This window comes from Gouania willdenowi, unplaced genomic scaffold (genome assembly GCF_900634775.1).
Source record: "Gouania willdenowi unplaced genomic scaffold, fGouWil2.1 scaffold_54_arrow_ctg1, whole genome shotgun sequence".
NCBI classification, from domain to species: Eukaryota; Metazoa; Chordata; class Actinopteri; order Blenniiformes; family Gobiesocidae; genus Gouania; species Gouania willdenowi.
This window is the reverse complement of record NW_021145218.1, coordinates 179,629-196,184: the sequence shown is the minus strand read 5'-3', so window position 1 is coordinate 196,184 and position 16,556 is coordinate 179,629. Positions and strand designations below refer to the sequence as shown.

General features: G+C 38.6%; 1 protein-coding gene across 1 annotated transcript; it reads right to left on the bottom strand.

Annotated features, from left to right (window-relative positions):
* Positions 1 to 435: 435 nt before the first annotated feature.
* Positions 436 to 5,050, bottom strand: LOC114460594 (trace amine-associated receptor 3-like). The gene is made up of 3 exons (XM_028442503.1): positions 4,761 to 5,050; positions 4,517 to 4,639; positions 436 to 688 (listed from the first exon to the last, which is right to left on the bottom strand). The coding sequence occupies exons 1-3, from the start codon at positions 4,931 to 4,933 to the stop codon at positions 436 to 438; spliced, it is 549 nt and encodes a 182-aa protein (XP_028298304.1). The 5' UTR covers positions 4,934 to 5,050.
* Between the last annotated feature and the right edge of the window lie 11,506 nt (positions 5,051 to 16,556).

The window sequence follows — 16,556 nt, the reverse complement described above, 5'->3', positions numbered from 1 at the left end:
TTAATGCTAGGCTAATGCTAATGTTAGCCCAATGCTAGGCTAATTCTAATGCTATGGTAATGCCATTTCTAGGTTATTGTTAATGCAAGGCTAATTGTAATGCTAAAGCATTTGAAATGCAATACATCAGCTGTTTTTCAACCAATTTGTTCGCAATTCGCTCAGACCAAACCCTAATCCCAAACATTGGAATACGGGACCTTGGGTTACCAACCCAAGCCACTTCTTCGGACCCTACGATGCCGCTTGCAGCTTTAATTATGTTTATTTTAAGTACTGGTTACTAGGGGTGAAAGAATACACTCAACCGATATATCAGAATTTGGTGCAAATCCGATTTGAATCCCAATATTAGGTCTCCTATTCACTCAGGGGTTAGGAAAGTACCTCTCCATTGGTGAACAGAGAGGTACCATAACAGGGTGGTGGGTGGGTTCACACATTTAGGCCTGTTGGGTGGGGGCCCGGCCCCTCTGTTGATGGCTGGGCCATGGGGTAGAGCACAAATACATCAAGATGGTGCCGTCGGGCGTCATTGGGTGGTGGGTCTTTGGGGGGCGTTGCTGGGTACTCGCTTTGCGGGGTCTCTCCGGGCCAAGGGTGCCTCTCCTCTTCTAATGTGGCTGGGTGCTGGACTTGTCTTCTGGTGGTCTTGGGGATGATCTTTGCAGTGCGCGGCCTGGCTGCACTTTTGAGCCAGGGTTCGCAGAGGCGGTTATTGCTCAAACATTGGTCATGGATGCACTGGCCTTAGGCAGTGGAATAAACTCGTACTGGGATTAACCTTAGACACATTGGTGCTTGGGTGTGGGTGGGTGGGGGGGTGGGATGCTGGCGGGGGGCCTTGGGGTTGGGGATTGGGGTTGGTGACGAGATGCGCTGGGTGCTCGGCTACTTGGGGCTTCCTCGGATGTGTGTGTGGGGGGCGGTGGCTGCCTCTTGGCCTGGGATCTTGGGAGCGTCTGGTGGGCTCATTGGTCGTGGGGGGGTGGCCTGGGGCTCCCTTGTCCCCGCTCTTTCTGCTGGCCTGGCTGTATCTGCAGGCCCGGGGCAGTTCCTGGATTTGCGGTAGCGGTTTTTGCACATATACTGGTCTACGATGCACTGGCATGCCTTGAGATGTGGGATAAAACTCATACTGGGCTTAACTTTAGACACGTTAATCCCAAATACCAATTTTAGGGATAACCACTCACTCCTTCCTTTTGTTCACAGCCACCATCATTATACTTAAGCTGAGTGATGTGTCACCACCTTACATTTCTCCACATTTGTCACCAGACTGGCTGAACTGATTACACAATACGCACAACTATAACATGACATCTCACTCTCACTTTAAAACAGTCGACTCTTCCCCACCTCTTCCATTTCCTACCCTGACTCCCTCTTCCCTGTTCCCTTCCCCCTCACCAAGGTGTAACACTGCCCTCACTTTTTATATTCTCCCTTTCATAAAGTGTTTCTTACCCTTCCTTAGGGAGTGCTGGTGATGGTCACAATTATACAATGAAATATCAATCATTTATCTATAAAAAAGAAATCTCTGTCTGAGTGTCTGTGGCTCAAATATATCTGCAGTACAGGGAAAGACAGAGCTGAGACTTTCAACATAGCTGCTGCTTGGTTGAATGTGCAATGTCGGATTTGCTTGGTTGCCAACCACCTTAAAACTACACAAGAAGAAGAGTGTGTGTGTGAGTGTTCCTCAAATATCTCTACAGATCAGCTTCTATAATGGTTTAGATAGTTACTGATGATAGTGGTTAAGTTATACATTAATGACAGCAGACAAATTCATCAATTCTAAATGAACTATAATTTTCATTTGCCAATATTAAAATGAATCCTGTAGTTTTTTTTTCTTCTTTTTTCTTTTGCAGTCAAGAAAAGAAAAGATCAGACTGAGCTGAGAGTTTCAACATGGCTGCTGCTTGGTCAAGGGTGTGCGACGTTGGATTTGTTTGGACTGCAATGATAATGTTAATAAATTATTTCATTTCATTATTTCTGTTTTTTCCGGCCTGAGGAGATCTGGATCCACAAGGACAACAAACAAGGGTTCAACTCCCTACAGTGTCCTTGCTAAAATCCAAAATATATGAAAACACAATAGTTATCACTACACATTTCACAAGACTCAACAGACTCATCCACAGGGCCAGTGACGTTGTGGGGATTAAACTGGACTCTCTGACAGTGGTGACAGAGAGGAGGAGCCTGTCCAAGGTGAAATCCATCTTGGTCAGTGTGTCCCACCTACTCCATGATGTGCTGGTCAATTACAGAAGCACCTTCAGCACCAGGCTGATCCAACCACGGTGCTCCACAGAACGCCACAGAAAATCATTCCTGCCTGTGGAGATCAAACTGTATAATTTATCTGTGGAACTTCACAGCTTGATTGTTGTAAATATCTAAATCACATTTGTATATCTGTATTATTTTTGTAAATATCTGAATCATATTGGTATATATTTGTTTATTATTATTATTATTATTATTATTATTATTATTATTATTATTATTATTATCTATCCTACTTTTTTTCGACAACTGTAATGTGTGTGTTTCTGATCCCTATTTTTAACAGTCTTTTACATAATTATACTCTTATTTATTGTTCATTCTTTCTTTTGTATTTAAGTTGTTTTTATTATTTTATTTGTGATGTGTTCTGTGGCTGTAACAAAAGCAATTTCCTCCTGGGATTAATAAATGAATTCTGATTATGATTCTGAAAACCTAAATGTCCCTGACGTGTCACCTTCATTTGGCCAACTATTAAAAAGCTACTTAACTTCCCATTTTTCTGTAGCAATACATGCTTCTTACGGGCACTGCACTAGTTTATTTAGTTGTAATATCAAAACATGCATTGTTGTGGTAAAAAGATTGCACTACAGGTGGTGTTGATCTTCAACAGCATGTGTAGACAAGGCAAAAAAATAAAATGAAAAAAGAGCAACTGTTCCAGAAATGTCTGGCCCACAAACCATAGCCTTCCAACATTATGGCCCACAGCAAGATGTAGTTGAATAGCCCTGCACTACATACACACACACCAGTGTGCTTTCTACTCACACACTGAATAAGGCTAACAGAGTTAAGTTCATACGTATTTAATTATGAATTATTATTTTTTATTTCAAACCATTGTTTTCCTTTCTTCTTATCTCTTCTTATTGTCAGTTACACTTTCTCACCTTTTTACTTTATTTTGCACAACATCATATTTCCAACTGCACACAGGTATCACTTTTTTTTTCATTGTCAATGATTATAAATTTTCCTCATTGTGGGATTAATTATTTTATATCTTGTAGTCTGTACTGTACAGACTTTATTGAGTTTAAAGCCCCCTCCATCAAAAAAACTAATGTTTTTACTGGTGGTTTATACTGAGATAAATAAAACTGTTGTGAAATGTTTAATCATTTTGTGTTATTCTGTTATTCTGAAAGTCAATACATTAATAAACAGCTGTGTGATGTGGTGTTTTCCCACAAATGATGACACGTCACTTTTATTTCACAGTTAGAGTTTTTATTTTAAAAATCTATAAAAGTAACATTTCTATCATTTGTTGAACTCTACAGAAATCAACCTGCTGTGCATGTGATTGGTGCACATTTATCTCCACATCAGCAACTTCTGATTGTTCTTCAGATCAGTTTTACATAAAAATATCAAAACATGTCAGGTCTGTGAAACAACAACAGATTGATCACTTAAAAGTTATTTTTTTCGATATAGTTCACTCCACCATGCTTTCACAGTCATGACAAATCTCCAAACATAAACAAAATAAGTAAATTGTTATAAGATTTACAGTATGTTGGCCTCACTGGAGCCAGACTTCAGGATCTGAAGAGAAAAAACACATTTCACACATTTCCTGAACCAGGGATACAGAAACACATAGATCACAGGGTTAAGCAGAGAGTTGAAGAAAACCAGACCTACAACAAAAATGTAAGATGATGCACTTTTCACTCCCAACCCTGTTGTAAGTAAAACAAGGTAAAATGGAGTTAAACACATTAGAAACACAACAACCACTACACCCAGAGCTCTAGCAGCTTTCAGCTCTGACCTGTTAACATTCAGTGAACTCTGAAGTGTCACCACTGTAACATGAGAGCGCATGGCCTGGGCCTGAGACACAGCCACCATAAACACTCTCACATACAGGACCACTATGATGCTGATTGGAATGATGAAACTGAGAACAATATTCATAATTCTACTAACAGGATGGACATAAATCACACATTCTCCAGTGCAGGAATCAAACTCACCAGAATTTTCTATGTTATAAATTTTCCTCAGACAGTGAAAGAGAGTAGAACCGGCCCAACATAGGACAATGCATATCTTAGCTCTGTTTTTAGTGACTTTAGTTTGATAGTGCATTGGATCACAAACAGCCACATAACGATCAACTGATATCAACACAACAGTTCCTACTGAAGCAGAAGTGGCAACATAACAAAACACTGTATTAAAAACACACCAGCCTGCACCTAAAAACCAGCAGCCATCAATAAGGAGGATCAGAAAAACCCAGACAAACCCAACAGAGAAATCTGACACAGCCAGAGAGAGGAGGAGGAAGTTGGTGGGAGTGTGCAGCTTCCTGGAGGAGTTAGAGAGAAACACACTGATATCATTATATGATACAACAATTATCATCAAAGCAGAAAACAGCAGGAGTCTAACAACATAACAAGTCATAAAACAACAGAACATGTCAATACCTGAAGTGTGAGATGGAGATGATGACCAGCAGGTTGAGAGTCACAGTGAGCACAGAGATGGAGGACAGGATGATGTGAAGGAGCACAGACACTGAGTGAGAACGCACGATCCTCCTGCATGAAGAGTTTCCCAGGTGTGGATAGCAGAGCTCAGCTTCATCAGGTGTGCTCATAGTGAGGAGAAGAAGATGATGAGCTCTGCATCGTTCTGCCTCAGCCTCTCTGATGAACAACTGATATATTATTCCTGCTCCAACACAGGGATGTGGAGGCTGGACCTGAGGACTGGACCTCCCTCAGACACCGTCTGATTGACAGATTATTATTCTACTCCTACATTATGCAACACTAAACAATTCTGACCTTTTTCCTTTTGTACTGAATCTTATCAGCTTAGTAAACTCCATACACAGCATTTATTAGAAACACTATTTCGTATTTTCATATATACTGTAGATAATCCTTTCATAGGAGTGCTGTAAACGTAATAGAAAAATCAGTGAAGACGGACACCTGTGATTCATTCTCCATTTATTCGGATTATATTCATTTTCACATTAATTTTAAACCTTTTTACTGTAATCGATAATTAGGGCCCGAGCACAACAATGCGTAGGACCCTATTGTAATGCACCTCGTTTTAATAATTATTAATATTCTTCTTCTTACAAAAAAGTTATCACATTTTTAAGGGCCTAAACACGTTCAAAATCTAATGAAAATTTGAACGAATATTAGCAAAGGCAAAAATTGTATTTGCTTAAGACATCATCACTGAGGAACTTCTGCAAAAGTGTTACCATGACTATTGACATGCTAATTTATGATAGCAGCTTTCATTTATATGCCCAAAAAAATGAGTTATGGTTTAACCCAACCTTCATTCATAGTCATAGCGCCACCTATTGGCAATCATAGGCATAATATTTGCACAGAACAATGCAGGAAAGTTTGTGATATAATCCTTGAAAATGGTCAGCTACATCTCAACACCTTAAAATTTCTGCCACACCCCGACATGCAACACACCTCAACGTGCGCCACTTCCCGACATGCGTGTGGTTTGAGCACTGGTTACAAGGGGTGTAAGGATACACTCAACTGATAAATTCCATTCAAATCTAATTTGAATCTCAATATTAGGTCCCCAATTCACTCAAGGGTTAGGGCAGTACCTCTCCATTAGGGAATGGAGACGTATCATAACAGAGTGGTGGGTGGGTTCACACATTTAGGCCTGTCAGGAGGGAGCCCGGCCCCTCTGTTGATGGCTGGACCACCGTGTGCTACACGGTGGTCCAGCCACGGGGTGGTGCGGTCGAGCGTGGCATGGCGATGGTCCTTTGGGGGGTTTTGGGGGTCATTGCTCGGTCGGTATTGCGGGGTGTGGGGGTGCCTCTCCTCTTCGTATGTGGCTGGGTGCCTGGCTTGTCGCCTGGTGGTCTTGTAGACAGTCTCCGTGGTATATGGGCCCTGGGTGGCTCTTCGGGATGATGCTGTTTGCTGAGAAGTGGCGCTCGCTGTTCCGGTGGGTGGGGGGCGCTGTCAATTGCCTGGTGGGTCTGTCTCACTGCTGGCCGATGAGTGGCTCCTGTCACCCTTGGCTGGGGACTGCTGCACAACACCAGGTATGTGCCGTTGGTATGCCTTCTTGGGGAAGCAGCTGTCGGTCAAGCAACGGTGGGGAGCGTCGCCCCGTGGCTTGTGTTGTTCGGCAGGCGGTGGAGGCTGGGCTGCTGTCCTTGTGCCGCCTGAGGCTGGGGGAAGGCTTTGGGGGGCCTTGCCCTCGGGGTCTGGCAGGCTCAGCTTGCTCGCTCGGCCGGTCTTGGCAGGAGTTTTTCTGGGCGGGCCGTGCCCTTGCATGCTTGCAGGTGCGGCGTGAGGCAGCCCTTCCTTGGGTGGTGCCCTGCGGGGCTTTGGCCTGTGGCTCCGCTGCCTTGGGGCTGTGCACGGACTGAATGATATGAAGTGCACTGTTTCCCAGAACTTCCTAGCATCGAATCTACATCACCTTTAAAGGGCCCATGTTAAGCTAAATAGACTTTTCTGTGCTTTAAACATCATAAAGTTCTATGAGGGCTTCATACACATGCTTAAAGTGTTTTTTTCATTGATTCCCTCAATTGTTAGTTAGAGGGTGATTTGCTCCTTTCTTACTGCAAGGTGAGCCCAACACCTACACAACAATGAGGAGTTCCCACTTTGATGAAGAATTTGAGCTGGAGAAGCCGCGCCTCCAGGAAGCTCTCTGCCGTGATTGACATGTAAACAGACATGAACACGAAGGTGAGCATGTCAGCGTCCTTCGCACAGTGCTATGTATGTATTTTCTACAGTCTATGTGTGTACCAGTGAACGCCCCGCCCCCACACTCTGCCTCGTGTTTATAAAGCATGAGCTCGGCTACGGAGTGGGAGGGAGGAGGGCGGACTCTCCTCTGGCCCTACGTCACCCTGTGGGGAGGAGGAAGTCAGTTTCCTGTCTATAGACACGCCCACTCATGACTATAAGTAGGCCGCAAATCAGCCTGTTTGTGTAGAAAGTGACTTTTCAGAGGCTAAAACAGGCGAGTTTGGGAAAATAAACCTCAAATGCTATGTTTTTGGGGTTCTTAGAACAAATGGAGTGGGTGAAAAATAGCATGATATGGGACCTTTAAGTGGGAGATTGTGGCCTTCCTGATTGACTGTGTACTTGTATTTCTGCAGTGCCTGAAGGCAAGCCAGTCAACATGGGACTGAGAGGAACAGGCTTTCCTCCAAAGGGAATTCTTGTTAGATAAGTTCTGCAAGGTCATGGGAGAACCAGGGACATTTGGTCCGAATGTTTTTCAGCGGGGGCACGTTTGTTGATGATTAGGCTAAAAGTGTTCTTGAAATATGACCAGACACCATCTAAGGAGGAAAAAGGATTGATTCTGTCCCAATTTACTGCTGCAATTTCTTGAAGAAAGCACTGCATGTTAAAGATCTTCAAAATGTGCTTAGTCACAATTACTGATGGCCATTTGACTGAGCAGCCAGAATGTGTACATGCAATGAAACAGAGGTCACTCATTTGGCTGAAAACTTCAGGTTAATAGTTCTAGCGATGGTGTTTGTGAATGAGGTGCTATTTGCTCTGAGGCCTTTCTCCATACGAGGGTGGAACATTTGCACAGGAGTTATGAGTATTCTCTCATTTACATAAATTCAAATAAGACTGGAGCAACTGGTGGTGGCGGCGCAGTTTTTATGTTTATATCATGGTTTACGTATGTTCTGTGAATTGCACAGTCATTTTTTCTGTGGTTTCATGTTGCAAAGGCAGCACAATTCTTTTGAAGATTGTACCATTGGTCAAGTCTTGGTCTTGGATAGTGTGGTCTTGAGTACAACACTACTGTAGGTATTGCACATTTGAGTTTACGTGGTATGATGGTTGTGGTCTTCCTCTTGATTTGGTATCTCCGTTATGACGACTGTACTTGAAGTTTATTTTGGGGACATTTCACCTCTCATCCGAGAGGCTTCTTCAGTTTATTTTAAAACATCATCACTTCATCTTTTTTTTTTTAAATGTTTCAATTATTATGCATGATGAAGGCTTCTTCTCTGAAATTCCCAAGTTTGACAGATATTAAAGGGGACATATCATGGTTCTAAATCCTTCCTTTTTACATATAAATCATACAGTTGTGGTCTATATAAAGCGGAACTGCAATGCTTGGGTCTGAATTCCTCATTATTATAGCTCCACCCCTTTTCTACCCCTTTTCTGATGTGCTTCTGAGAGCAACTCGTTTTGGTGCGGTCTCTTTAAATGCAAATGAGACACTCCATACCCCGCCCCCTCTTCAGGTGACAGTCGGTTCAACTCCACCCTGCTCGGCCATTTTTGTAGTTTGATAGAAGAGATACGGCTATGTAGTGGCACAGAAACTTTTTATTCCGAGGTTATTTACAAAATGTCAACAACAGAAGACTAGTCCATCCAGCCTTACATGTTCGAGCCAGAGTCTGACCCAGCGGAGCGAGATGAAAATGAAGATGATGAACCTGCAGAACCCTAACAAGTGAGCTAACACAAGCACCGAGCTAACGCTAGCGCCAGGCTAATGTCACGAAATGCTTTTTAATACAGTCTTTTCAAAGACAAAAACGGCAAAATGAAATGACTAATGAAAACTTTAGACTTAAATTAAATCACGTAGGCCATATTATCAAGGATCTAAAACGAGCACACAGCGCTAACATATGAAGACGGTGTAACTGCTAATGCTAACAAAACAATGACAGGGACATCTTATCATCACACTTTTTAGCGTTATTTACAGCTTACCGAAGTGCTCTGTTCATCGTCTCCAAAGATAGAAGGAATTGAACCCTTAATCAGACAAAGTCTTTCTGTAAATCCTTCTTTATACTGGTGGAGGTTGATGAAGCAGTCATCCTTGAAGTCCTTCGCGCACACAAAAATGACCTTACCCACAGATGTGGGTACATTTCTGTGAAAAATAAAACTCAACCAGGCACTTTGAAAAGGTTCTGATGCTGGGAGACGGTGTAATGAAGTGTGTGGGTTACTACATCCAACAACCCAACATTTTGATTTATCCTCTCGTAACTTCTGCATCCTTGAGCTTGGACTACAAAATAAAAGCGAGAAATAAAAATGGCGGATTGCTCGAAGTGTTGGACCTGGAGTTGATGTACTAATTTGGCAGTACTGCTGCAAATACTGTGATGTAATAGTTCAAAAAACTATTGAATAGAAAAATCGAAACAGATTGAAAAATATGAGCAAAACAGAATATAAAGATATCTACGGAGCACCTGAAGAGACTAATTTGATTTTTTCTGTACTTCTAAGCACTCTAAATATACAACAAAATGCATTTAAGGGCTAAAAAAGTGGATTTAGCATGATATGTCCCCTTTAAAGTCCAGGAGCTTCTGACCAATTTTGTCAAAGATGGGGTCCAGCATGGTTTTCCCACTTCTTCTCCTTACACCATGGCCTCTACAGGCCTTTAAAACAGGACTGAAATGCAAAGAATGGGTTTTTTATTAACCTACAAACTGGCTGACTCAAGGAATGTGTTAAATGCAGCTTCTGCGGTCAGATTCAGATTGTTCAGAGTCAGCAAATTCCTACTTTTTCAAATTCCTCTTGCATCATAATTTGAAAAGATTCTTTATTATCAGGAGAGCAACATGGTTACATGACTAAAGAATGTTGTTGCTCAGTGAAACATGTTGGTTAAATGGAGGGTTGGGTTTACCTTCATGTGTTTACTTTGTTTTTCTTCACACCTTTGATTGGACCAATCCCTGTGGGACTGAGGCTGAGTCAGCAGGTAATGATACAAGGTGTGGCCTCAGAGAATAACACACACACAGTGTAGTTCTCTATCACTATGATATCTGATGTAATGAATCCTCTCTCTACCTGTGAGCAGCCCCCAGAGTCAAACCTCAAAGGTCAGGTACTGAAAGGTTACAGGTATAGTGTATATGTGAACATTAAATATTACATGTATCTTTGAGTCTGAGGTTTATCTTGTTTTCTAATCAGATGCTGTCACAGACAGATTGTATACAAATGTAGTTTAATATCAATAACTTCTTCCTAAATTCAAACCAAGTAAATAATCCAGACTGATGGTTCTTCATTTATCCTACGTCATGTCAGAACTTTGTCCCACTGTGTCAAAACATCAACACTTCTACCAAGAAGCAGCCATGATCTGAAAATCATCAAGCAGGTAGCTTGACCTTCAATCTGTCATCAGCACCAGTTTTTAATCTGAAACAAACTGAATCAAACAGAGAAAGAAACATTTATCAGTATTAGAAACAATGCATGTGACCCTCTGTAAACAGGTCTGTGAGCAACTGACAGATCTCCACCCACGAGTTAAATCCTGTCCAAGGATGCTGGACTCTGTGGATGTTTTTAAAAGTCATCTAAAGACCCACTTTTTTATGGAGGCTTTCTTGACTCACTCCTGTTTGTGAATGGACTCTTTTATACATCGTAGCATCATTGTAGTGGACTTTTATATGCATTGTGCCTTTTAACTGTAAATTGTGAAGCGCTTTGTGACCCTGGTCTGAAAAAAGCGCTATATAAATAAACTTTACTTACTTACTTACTTACAAGGATCAAATTTAAGAGAAACCACCATCATTGCCTTTACTGGTCTTAGTGAACATGGGCTCTATACTCTGACATTTCCCCCAAAGGAGAACATATGTTCAAAAAGTCTGATATTTGGGAGCAAAAAGAGACATTTATTCAGAGACAAAAACAAATAAGCAGCACATTTCACATTTTCAATTTACATTAAGGTTTCTCATTCACTCACTGTAGTGCAGGTAGGTACCAACCCAATTTTTACAGATCTGTTAAAAAATGGAAACTGCATATTTTATAAATATGTAATGCAATAAACGCTGATTATTAGCTGCCAAAAATGGGTCACTTACACATTTAAGATTATCAGGTATATGCTATGGGACCATTATTGTAGCAAAAGTATTTGCAAATGTACTTTGATGTGTGATCTGTAAATATTGGGCCTAGATTTGATGAGTTCTGCGACTTTTGCTACACATTTGCAGAAAAGTCACGTGTGTGCAGCAGTTTGTAAATCTGTGCGTGGGAATACCACCAGGTCACGTACATTTTAAGCTCTATTAAAGAGCATCTATAATGGTAAAAGTTTAGTCAGGTTATTTACTTTAAAAGTCTTTTCAGAGCAGGCAGGAGATAATTAACATTTGCTGCTATTTTACTCAGAACAGTCACAGTGGCTGTAGTGACACAGTTGGTGACCAGACTAAATGGTTGTTCCAGTTGCTCCAGTGGAGCCACCATGAACCACCAGCTCTGGTAGCTGATTGTGACTGTTGGTAGCTGAAACAAAGTGGCTGGAGTTTGCATTTACTCACTGACTTCAGCCATCGTGTGCTATTGAGTGGACAAGAACCATCATTGTGTTGGGTCACAGAATTTATCACAACACCTGTCCAAAAAAGTCATAGTTTGTGGTGTTGTGATTGTGTGTCCATTGAAGGATAATTCTTGTCTCTTAATTTCTCTGCCCCGCCTTTTCATTGATTAACTTACATTCTTCATTTTAGCTGTTTTCCCTTGTGCTGCTGCAGTGTTGTTGAAATATATAATACATAAAGAAAAAACAGCTGTTCATCAGCCTGTTATTGATCAGCCCACCAAGAAAACTCCTGGTACTCATGATGGTCCATCCTTTCCTGTGTGTACTTGTTACTGTTTGATCATTTTGCCTTTGGAAGCTCACCAAGAAGATCTGTTTGTTTTACTATGAAAAATATCAATATTTTCTTTCTTTCAGTTTATACACATACACACTCACCTCAACTCTATAGTGTATTAGCAGCAACTAAGAGTTCATCCATTTATTAGTGTTTTACTCACATTTTAGTAAAATCTTATTAAAAAATGTGATTACAGATTCTGGTGTCCACATGGACCTAATGTTAAAATATTATAAAATGACTCAGAAAGGTATATTGATTATTTGAAACCCAATTAACTAATGTAATCCATTTATTCAGTTGTCTTTGTGTTTTGGCTTTTGACGTAAGGAACAATTATTAATGGCTGGTGACAAAAGGTAACCTATAGAGCAGATAACACAATCAACACATTTCCACTTTTAAAAGTAAACAAAATATTTAAATTCTCTTCCAATTTTAAAGTTAAAAACAAGTATATGGTAAAACTGTGTTTTTTTACATTTAAAAACATATATAGATATATATTTATCATTTCAAACACAAACATGAAGGTGCATTTACACTGAATGTGACTTCAGTGACTAATGTTTAAGTCCTCATTGATGAGTCTCTTGAACATAGTCACGCTTTTTGCTCACTTCATTCCTTTATCTACCTCAGTGAGGAGGAACTCATTGCTGACTGAAGATCACAACACAACGTCACTCAAATTTGGTTAAACGTTCAAAATTTTCAACTGGTTGTGACTTCCAACAACTTAATCGCACGAGTTGCGTTGCTTCAAGGGAAGTCTCTTGACGTTGCATCATTTTACATATATATTTCAATTTTTTTAACCTTTATTTATCCAGGAAAAGTCCCATTGAGGTTAAAAACCTCTTTTTCATGGGAGTCCTAGAGAAGTTACACTCAAAACATTCAGACAGCAATTAAAATGATAAAAAAAAAAAAAAAAAAAACTTCTAAAAGCAATTAAAGTTAAACATTTTGAATGTAATCTAGTCGCTAAAGTCGTATTTGGTGTGAACACACCTTAAAAATCAGATCCCCCTCCCCATGTAGAACAAAACACAATCCTATTTTATTTAACGTTTGATATTTAAGAAGTGAGAAAATGGTTCTTGTCGTCTCTGAAATTTGTAGCAGTGGTGTTTTTGACCTCAATGTAGCGATATACCCTGGTGATGATTTTTGCAAATTATCAAAAACAAGTAATTATCTAATAAATATATTTCATAAATGTATTTGATGTCATATTTGATATCAAAATGTCGACAATGAAGAGACACATCTTCAATAAAACAATTTCAGTCGCTTCTAAATTGATTTTGGCGTCAGGTGACAAAAAGAAACAAATTCAGTCAAAAACATTTTGACTTTGCAATAAACGTTGCTGTAAATTGTCCATGACATCATCATTATACATGACAGATATTGTTTAAGGTCTTAAAATGATCCCAGTCCGTTACAAAATTTCGATTTTTCCGAAAAATGAGGGGTTAATATTAGTACAGGGACAATATTTACACAATAATTATTGATTTTTGTCAAAAATTTAAATTTTCTAAGTTTGGTGAATGGACTGGGATGATTTTAAGACCTTAAATAATACTCTGCTGTGTATATTGACAATGTTATGGACAATATTGCACAAAATGATTCCAAAAGTCAAAATATTTTTGACTATTATTTTGCCACTTTTTGTCATCTGATGACAAAAATAGATTAGGAAGAAACCTAACTTGTTTTGTTGAAAATGTGTCTCATCATTGTTGACATTTTGGGGCCAAATATGACATAAACAAATGTTTTAAAATAAATGTATTTGACAATTCAGTGTTTTTGATAAATCACAACAATCTTCCTCAGGGTAAATCACTACAATGCTCTAAAAAACACCCCCACCACCCATTCTGATGACCACAATAATCTGTTGGATGAAAAATACAGTTGTGTTTGTTCTACCATGAGGAGGGAGGGGAATCTCCTCAAATAAGACCCTTTAGAGATATGGCCGTTAACTTATTAACTATTAAAAAAATGTGAAAGAAAAAGACACAGTGCAAGTTTGAGAAATACAAAAAAGTGGTTATTATTTTATATATGTTATGATTGCATTGATAAGCATGACATATTAAAGGTACGGTATAATGAGACAACCCATATGAGGATCAACAGAAAAATGTTAGAATTAGAACTGAAACAGTTGATAAAACCTGAGCTGACAGGAGAGACAAAGTTGCGTAATGAGACTAACTATAGATATGTAGTGCAGTAAAATACTATATTAGTATTTCAAATGTATTAGAGGGAAAGCAAGAAGTATCCCCAAAATAATACTCAAGTATAGTACAAATACTCAAAAATACTACTAAGTAAATGTACTTTGTTATCATCATTGTCTGGAACACCATCAGGAACATCTTTCTTCCTGTTAAAAAAGAGTTTATCTTCTCTATCGTTGTTGATCAGTCCCTCCAGGATTTCATGGACAATTTCTGTGATTGTTGTTTCCTAAAATGCCTGATTTTGTGGCAGCTTTAAAAAAAAAAAAAACTGCGGCAAAAGTTGTGTCATTTTGAGGCTTTATTATTTTCTATAACTTTGACTAAACTGATAAATTTGCCAAAAAAACTGATTGTCTTTGAATTGTTTCATAACATTAGAGAAAAGAGCTCAGATTTACAATAATTTAACACGATATGGATTATTTCGTCACAGTTTAAAGGTTTCCAGTGCATCAAATATGACAGAGAATGAGTTTGTTTAAGTTTTTAAAACAAAAACATCCTCAAAAAAATAAATGGTTCTTTTCCTGTTAGAATCTCTTCAATGCACTCATGACTTTAGCTACAAACACTTTTGCTGCAGAAAAGTCTCATGTGTTTAGCAATTTGTAAATGTGTGCGTAGAGATACGACCAATGACATTAGCATGCACTGCTGCCGTTTTAGTCGGTACCTGTAATGAAGCTCTATCATAGATCATATATACGTAACAGTAGAGGTTTAACCGAAAAAGTCAATTTGACTGTTGTGACACAGTCTGTAACCAGAATAAATGGTGATTCAGGTCGCACCGAGCATAGTCATTATATACGTAGACGTCTCATGACGTGCTGGAACGCATCAAATGGCGCCGCCATGTTGTAGAGGTCTCCTTACTCTGAGCTAGCACTATAGAACAACTATGATGGTGCTTTGTGCAGCTTTTGTTTACAATAACCGTTGCAAATATTTTTTGTGTGTAACATTATCCACAGTAGATAATCTTGTTTTGTTGCGATGGGGTTGATATGTACAGACCCTTTCCAAAAAATTTTAATATTATGGAAAATTGCTTAATTTCCATATTTTCATTGAAAAAGTTAAACTTTCATAGATTATAGATTCAGGGGACACAATTTAAATGATTTCAAGTACGTATTTGTTTTTATTTGTATTTATTTAGTTGTCAGAAAAGAGGACCATGGACCACTGGCCAACAATCCAGTCCTTCTTCTCCTCTTTTTTTCTGCAAAAACTGAGAAATAAATGGTGATTTCTTCACATTATTCTAATTTTTTGAAATCCTGTTTTCATGGGTTTTATGAGCTGGAAGCCCAAATTATGTAAAAATAAACAAATAAATACTTGAAATAGTTTAGATTGTGGGCCCTGAATCTATAATTCATGAAAGTTTAACTTTTTCAATGGAATTATGGAAATTAAACAACTTTTCTATGATATTCTAATTTCTAATCTCTATCTAATCGTACTACTATCGTATTATTGTTATTGCTATTCTTAAATTATTCTTTTTTTGTATTATTCTTTTATCTTATAGTTACTGGTATTCTCACTGTATTATTATTATTGCTATTACCTTATTATTTTATGTTGTTATTGTTTTTATTGTATTATACTGGATTTTCATTATATTATTTTGTTATTGTTATTGTATAATTTTACTACTATTGTAATAAAGTTATTGCTATTCTTATAATTACCATTATATTCTTTTTCATTATTAATATATATTTTTATTATAGTTACTGGTTTTCTCATTGTATTATTAGCATTGCTATATTATCATTATATTACCTTATAATTATCTAATATTGTTTATTATTGCTTTTTAGTGCATGAGATGGCAGGCACACACACACACACACACGCGCACACACACACACACACACACACACACACACACACACACACACACACACACACACACAGTATTTATAATAAAAATATACTAAATGAATAAAATAAAACTAAAAACCAAACAATATTTATAGAAAAAGTACACAAAATGACAACAGAAATGCATTAAAATATACAAAAAGGCTCCAAAAACACACAAAATTACTCCAAAAATCATACATTACAGAAAAATACATCAAATAACAACAAACATGAAAATGACTCAAAATACACAAAACTAAATATTTATACAAAAATACACAAAAAAGGCCATATTACTAAAGGGTCTCATTTGGGGAGATACCCCTCCCTCCTCATGGTAGAACAAACAACTGTATTTTTTTCAAAGT

Bases quoted from the DNA above. Each gene is read 5' to 3' on its own strand.
- LOC114460594 (XM_028442503.1), bottom strand. From the start codon at position 4,933: ATGAGCACACCTGATGAAGCTGAGCTCTGCTATCCACACCTGGGAAAC. The intron at 4,640-4,760 runs GTATTGACATGT...TAACTCCTCCAG, and splicing joins ATCTCCATCTCACACTTCAG to GAAGCTGCACACTCCCACCA. The intron at 689-4,516 runs GTGTGTTTTTAA...CTGGCTCAAAAG, and splicing joins TGGTTTTTAGGTGCAGGCTG to TGCAGCCAGGCCGCGCACTG.